General features: G+C 38.9%; 1 protein-coding gene across 1 annotated transcript; it reads left to right on the forward strand.

Moving 5' to 3' along the window:
- The first annotated feature begins 605 nt into the window (after positions 1-605).
- Positions 606-6,666, forward strand: MRPL15 (mitochondrial ribosomal protein L15). The gene is made up of 5 exons (XM_008706695.2): positions 606-796; positions 1,819-1,973; positions 2,567-2,732; positions 5,329-5,452; positions 6,133-6,666. The coding sequence occupies exons 1-5, from the start codon at positions 689-691 to the stop codon at positions 6,468-6,470; spliced, it is 891 nt and encodes a 296-aa protein (XP_008704917.1). The 5' UTR covers positions 606-688; the 3' UTR covers positions 6,471-6,666.
- Positions 6,667-7,531: the final 865 nt, after the last annotated feature.

Below are 7,531 nucleotides of genomic sequence, written 5' to 3' on the forward strand. Positions count from 1 at the left end.
GAAAAGCAAGCAGAGGGCCCGCTAAACACGGAGCCCAACATAGGCGGGGGCGGTGTTCATCCCAGGATCCGGAGATTATGACCTGAGCCAAAACCACCAGTCCGATGCTCAACCTATAGAGCCACCCAAGCGCCCCTAGCCAGGCATTTTAAAAGCTGGATCCTGGGTATTATTTTCCTATCTCACGGCGTGTAATGCAACGAAGCTAAAAACTAATGGTTTAGCGTTGACGTTATTTTATTCCGGGATCTACGTGGATCTCAGAGAACACACTGCCTCATAAGGACTACAGACCCCAGGACAAAACATGCCAAGACAAACACTGACTCAAAGATTCGCTACTGCACAACGTTTTCAATCCGTGCTTTTATGAAGCGGGAGAAAACGTTGTAGGTTCAGACACCAGGTCAACGCACGATCTCTACATACGTTCACAACCCCAGTAAACTAAAAACAAGAAAAAAATGTTGAGCAACACTGACAGGACAAAATTGCTAAATTTCCGGCGCTATCCGGGTACTCCTGGACACTGGCGCCTCCTGCGACAGAAAGTTCGGCAGTTCCTACGGTACGGCAGGGGCGGCGCCGCGGCCGGAAAGCAGCGCCGGGGCCGGAAAGCAGTGCCGCGAGACCACGTGGGCTCTGAGGCCAACCTGGGCGACCTTGGAGGGACTTGGCCGTGCGGGTAATGGCCAGTACCGTGCAGGGCGGTGGGGCAAGAGCCCTGGACCTGCTCCGGGCTCTGCCTCGTGTGAGCTTGGCCAACCTAAAGCCGAATCCAGGCTCCAGGAAACCGGTAAATAGCTGGTGGGGGTGAGGGGAAGCGCTGGGGAATGGGGCGATGGAAGCGGCCATTCACTCCCCGTCGTTTTCGGGGACTCCTTTTTCCAGAAGGCTGTTGGAATGAACTAGGGTTGCCGACCTCTTGTTCTCCTTAACTGCAAAGAGGAGAGTCTTCCCATATGGTCCCAATTCTTAGTAAGTTGTATATTTTAAAGCATAATTATGTTTATTAGGGCGGAGGAGTGAAGTCACAGAAACTACAAAAGGATTGTCTCAGTGAAAATTGTATTTAAACTGAAGTACTTTCTCAGTGTCTTTATTTTCGTGGGAAAGATTTGAATTATGATAGATGTCTCCTCTGCAAATCACTGAATACAGCTAGAAAAGCTGTTGGTTGACATACTGTCTTTATTTATCTAATTTTTGAAAGATTTTATTTTTAGGTAATCTCTACACCCAATGTGGGGCTCTAACTTACAATCCTGAGATCAGAAGTCGCTTGACTCGCCCACTGAACCAGCCAGGCACTGGGATATACTGTAATTTTAAGAAATCAGTTACTTGTTTTCACGAAGTGAGAGTTAATTAATTTAATTTAAGAAAAATACTTTCTTTACAAATTAATGATTCAATAATATACATGCATAACGCTAATGTATTTACAATTCCAAAATAAATGTTCTGGAATATGGTATAAACCTTGTTTGTTGGGGATGTTTGATTCTAGGATTTTTTTCAGTTCCATTCTATCATAGAATCCTTATGTCCATTCCATCCTTGGAACTTTGCCTTTGAAATACACAGCTTGGAATTTGGTTACAAGAATTCGCTACATCTTCAGAGACAAAGATGCTAACTTAAGAGTGTTTGGGGGTTAGAGCAACTAGAACAGTGCTTGACACACAGTAGTGTTAGCCAGTACTGGTTGATTGGATAAATGAATGGCATCACAAAAAAAATATACAGCAGAAAGATGAAATACAATTTTTAAAAATGCACCTGCAGATCATACAAAACTCTCTTCTGTCCTCATAGGAAAGACGGCGAAGAGGTCAGAGAAGAGGTAGAAAGTGTGGCCGAGGCCATAAAGGAGAGCGTCAGAGAGGAACCCGGCCCAGACTGGGCTTTGAGGGAGGCCAGACTCCATTTTACATTCGAATCCCAAAATACGGGTTTAATGAAGGTCATAGGTAAGGTTCCTTTGCTTATTAAAGTAAAAATCCCTAATTTTCATGGACAGTCACCAAAAAAAAAATAGCTTGGTAGAAATTTGAATTCACTTTGAAGCAAATTTTTGTTGCTGTTTCTCTGAAACATTTTTGGTAATGAAATTTAGGCTGGATTAATAGGGGGAAAAGCCTTGACTTTGTACTCAGACCTGCAAATGGAGATAATAATGCCTGCTCTTATGGTTGGTTAGAGGCTGAGCAATAACATATATAAAAATCTGGACAATTTATAGTCACTCAGTAAAGGAAAACTACTCTTATTACTTGAGCTCCATTAATGCATCATTCAAATAAAAGGGTTACATTTTTGACAAATTTGTTTAAATGAGTGAAGTAAATGCTTAGGTAAATTATTTTAATGAAGTGAAGTACTCGTTTTGTTTCATTAGCAAAAATAAAGCGATACTATGTTTCTATTATACTCAGGAGGGTTTTATTTTGTTAAGTCATCTAAATTGATGGAGGAAAATACAGGACAAATCTTTGAGTTGATTTGAAGAAGTTACAGGAAGGTAAGCTTGACTGAGTTTTCCAATTGTTACTTTGTTTTGTAGCTTCAGACGCCAGTATCAGCCTTTGAGTCTCAATAGATTGCAATATCTTATTGATTTGGGTCGAGTGGATCCTACTCAACCTATTGACTTAACTCAGCTTGTCAATGGGAGAGGTGTGACTGTCCAGCCACTTAAAAGGGATTATGGTGTCCAGCTGGTAGAGGAGGTAAGTCTGGACTAGATTTTTTAGCGTTACATAGAAAGCTATATCTGATTTCCATATAATCAACACACTGCTTTTTAAATTTTTATTTCGTTTCAGTTGTCATATAACCATTACATAGTGGTGATTGTGTAATACTCAGTTGTAGTTTGAGGAAGTTGGCATACTGTATTGAGGGGCCTTTGTACTCTGGTTCTGGGGTGCTCTTCGGTGTATCCATGCAGCTTGCTCCCTCAGTCCCTTTGGTTCTCTGCTCAAATGTCATAGCAGGAAGATCTTTTTTGACATCCTTTTATAAAAGAATGCTCACTGTCCCCCCTGCCCCACCAGCCGTCATAGTCTTGTCTGCTTTACCCTGCCTAAAGTATTTTTCTTTGAATATATTAGCACCTGACCTTTATTACTAAGTAATGCATTTATTTTTTTCACTCTCTCCTTCACTATAATGTAAATTCTTTGAGGACAAGTATTTTGGTTCATTGCTATATTTTCAGTATTGGAAATACTGGCTCATGATAATTAGTTATGGAGAAAAGGAATGAATCAAATCTAATTCCAATTGCAGCAAAGTTTTCTATTTATAAAAATTGGCCAAGAGTTTCATCAACAATTAAACTTGTTCATTTATACTTTTGTTTCTTGTAGGTCAGTCATACAGCTATGTAAGTAACTTAGTGTCCACTAGAGGGAAGCATGTGTTTATGGAAAAACCTTTTTAGATTCCTTTGAAAAAGTGAACCTCATGGATAAAAGTTTTCCAGATAAAATGATTTGTAAAGAGAATACAGAATACACAAGTCTCAGTATTCTATTCAGGGTATATAAGGGAATACACATTTAAATTAATATGGAAAAATCTGTGACTTTGTCAGCCAATAAATGGTGCATTCCAACAGTTCTCAAGCATGTGTCTATATTAAACGAGGAAAATAATCCTGAAAATTACACCAGGGCAGCAGTTGAGTAAGTAAAGTTAGTTACATATCATTTGTAGCTCTGTGAATTGGTTGACCTTCTCTGGATTTCAGATTTGCAATGAGTAATAGGTAATAAGACTTTTAATCCTTCCGCACAAAATTAGCAATTTTGGAATATGTGTTTACAAGGAATAATAAAAGAAACCTAACTGATAAAAAGATATTCCTAAAAAATGCTGTTTATAATACTGAAAATGCTGGAACTAATTCTAGTGCCCAAAAATAGGGAAATAGTTGGGCAATCTGGAATAGTAATTAAAATTCACAAAAAATATGGCAAGACCTTATTTTATTGAGTCAGAGGTGCCATTGATTATAAAAATGCAGACCAGTATCATAGATGGAAAAAAATGTGAGAAAATGTGTCTTAGAATTGATGGAATAGTTTTGAAATACATGAAAACTTCATAATTAATAAAGGAACTTGATTGGGAGCCAGCTTGTTTCAGCCACGCCAAAATAGCAAAAAAATTCTGTCACCACAAAAAAGAATGGTAATTCCAGCATCTTTTAATTCAGAATCTGTTTTGAAATTAGGGTAAAATGTAGTACATCCTAATAAAAGTGACCAAAAACAGAACTTTAGAAAGTTCAGTTCTACATTTTTTTAGTATTGACTGTACTAGGGAAAAGTAGACTTATATTTTTGTTCTTTTAGAGGCTGTAATAAAATCAATAGTAAATGCAAAGTGAATCTCTGTTGTGCTTTTCTGCCTTATTTCCTAGAGTGGACTGATCCCTCCAAGGTTAGATACTGTTGTCAGATTTTTTTAAAGATATTTTATTTTTAAGTAATCTCTATACCCAAAATGGGGCTCAAACCTGTGACCCCAAGATCAAGAGTCACATGCTCTACTGACTGAGCCAGCCAGGCACCCCTGTTAGATAATTTGTTCTTCCAAAAGTTCCAGCCCACTTGTCCCCTTGTTAACCTCTTGGTCTTTTGCTAACTTAAGGATAAGGAAGATAAGTGTTTTCCATCTCAGTGTGGCAGAATGTTGTGTCTAAGAACACAGGTGCTGTGACTAGACTCTCCGGGTTAGAATCCTAGCTCTGTGAGGGGCATACGGGTGGTGCAGTTGGTTAAGCCTCCTGACTCTTGGTTTTGGCTCTGGTCCTGGTCTTGGTGTCGTGGGATTGAGCCCTGTGTGGGGCTTGGCGCTCAGTACAGTGTCTGCTTAAAATAAGTAAATAAATCTTAAAAAAAAAAAAAAAAGAATCCTAGCTGTGTGATCTTGACAAGTTACTTAACCTCTGTGCTTCAGTGTCCTCATCTGTGAAGTTGGCATAGCAATAATTTCATCATAGGGTTGTTAGGATTTAGCGGTCTACTATTAATGAAGGCCTGGGGATGGATACTTATATCGCTGTTTACTAAATATAAATGAAAATGTAGTCATCTCTGCTTATAGAAAATGAGAATTGGTAAAATAAAGTGTCCTAAAAACATGTAAGAAAAAAATTGCATGTTTGATAGGACCTCAGTGCAGAGGTATTTAGAGTTGGTATTACTGTTGCATTATAAGCATTTTGGAGGAGAAAATGCAATATAAAAAGGAAGCTTGCCATGATTACTTTTAGCCAAGCTATCTACAAACAGGCTTTGCTTTGACCTATTACAGGGTGCTGACACCTTTAAGGCAAAAGTTAATATTGAAGTACAGTTGGCTTCAGAACTAGCCATTGCTGCAATCGAAAAAAATGGTGGTGTTGTTACTACGGCCTTCTATGATCCAAGAAGTCTAGGTAAGATGTCCTGCAATCCCTTTCTTCTCCCTCTTTGGCTCCTACTGGCTGCTATATGAGGATTTTAGAAATCCTCCTAGCTGTCCGACTTGGTGGTTTGGACACCTTGGTTTTCTGTTGTAGGGTTTCCTGTTAGTGGTGTGACCTCTTCTGATATACCTCAGTCAGTATGTTATAAGAAGGTTTTTTGTCTTTAAACATGGGGCTTACATATGCTGTTACCTATGCTTAGAAATTCACAAATTGTGGGGCGCCTGGGTGGCTCAGTCGTTAAGCGTCTGCCTTCGGCTCAGGGCATGATCCTGGTGTTCTGGGATCGAGCCCCGCATCAGGCTCCTCTACTAGGAGCCTGCTTCTTCCTCTCCCGCTCCCCCTGCTTGTGTTCCCTCTCTCGCTGTCTCTCTGTCTGTCAAATAAATAAATAAAATCTTTAAAAAAAAAAAAAAAGAAAAAAATTCACAAATTGCTGGTAACCCAGGGATAACTTTGATTTTCAAGACACAGATTTTTGAAAATGAAGTGTATTCATTTGCTTACTCAAGATAAACCTATTTAATAAAAAAAAAAGTTCTTGGAATGAAGTTTTCATCTTGGTAGGATTTAAAAATTAACAATTAAAAGAAAATCATATGTATATAGCCATTATTTGTATCTCTCTTTTTTATTTAAAATTTTTTCAGAAATTCTGTGCAAACCTGTTCCATTCTTTCTGCGTGGACAACCCATTCCAAAGCGAATGCTTCCGCCTGAAGAACTGGTACCGTATTATACTGATGCAAAGAATCGTGGTTACCTGGCGGATCCTGCCAAATTTCCTGAAGCAAGACTTGAACTTGCCAAGAAGTATGGCTATATTTTACCTGATATCACTAAAGATGAACTCTTCAAAATGCTTAGTACTCGAAAGGATCCAAGGCAGATTTTCTTTGGTCTTGCCCCTGGATGGGTGGTGAATATGGCAGATAAGAAAATCCTAAAACCTACAGATGAAAATCTCCTCAAGTATTACAGCTCATGAATTCCCTTCCAAGAAAGCAGAGTTGTGAAAGAGTTCTGGAAGAAAATGGACTGAAACGTGCATATTTCTCATCATCTTGTCTTGATTTGTAGATGTTGTAGTTAATTTAGATGTTAATGTAGATGTTGATGTTAGTTTTCCATGTAGCCCTATTTCCATTTTTATATAAAATTGAAATAAAAAATGGAATAAGCAAGGGCTGCATAGGGGTATTGAATCTGTGCAGGCTCTTTCTCAAAGAAACAAACTCCCTGGTTTTCTGCCAGAGGAAGATGATAACTTTTAGGGTATTTCTTGTTTGTTTTCTCATGATCTTTTCATCCAGGGCTTGTGTTATCATTGTTGCAAATCAGAATGAATGCAGGTGGAATGGGACTGACTTTTTTTTTAATGGATTTTTTAAAAGATATTTATTTGAGAGAGAATGAGAGCAAGAGAGATACAGAGGGAGAGGGAGAAGCATTCTTGCTGCTGCTGAGCAGGGAGCCCAATGTGGGGCTCGATCCTAGGACCCTGAGATCATGAAGGCAGATGTCATGAGCTGAAGGCAGACGCTTAACCGACTGAGCCACCCAGGCGCCCCTGGAGTGGGTTTGATTGCTAAGCCTGCTCAGTCAAGGTTAAAGCGCTTACTAATCGTAGCCCATCAGTAGTCTCAAGGAAGCTCTGCTATCCAGTGTCAAGGTGGAAAGCCTTCAACTCTGGATTATTAAGATGTGGATTATTAAGAGTTAAAGGTTTAAACCCAGTAAATAAGTAGTACAGTATTTACTAGCAAAACTGAAGCAGAAAGTCCAAGTGAATTCATTTTCTCAACTCATCTGATATTTTACTTATTTCATAGATACTGGAGACCTTTGTTTTTCAGTCATTTTAAACAATTTTTGAAAAATTGCTCAGTGATTTTATAAGCCATAAAACAGCTGGTAATGTGAAAATTAAACCCAGTTAATGTAAAAGATTCAGCAGTCAGAAAGCTTATTTAGCTTTGCAAAGATGTGTTGTACCTGAACCATACAAAAGCTCAATTTATCCTGCTGCAATTAAATCTTGAATAATTC

This window comes from Ursus maritimus, unplaced genomic scaffold (assembly GCF_017311325.1).
Source record: "Ursus maritimus isolate PB19 unplaced genomic scaffold, ASM1731132v1 scaffold_9, whole genome shotgun sequence".
In the NCBI taxonomy this organism is placed as follows: Eukaryota; Metazoa; Chordata; class Mammalia; order Carnivora; family Ursidae; genus Ursus; species Ursus maritimus.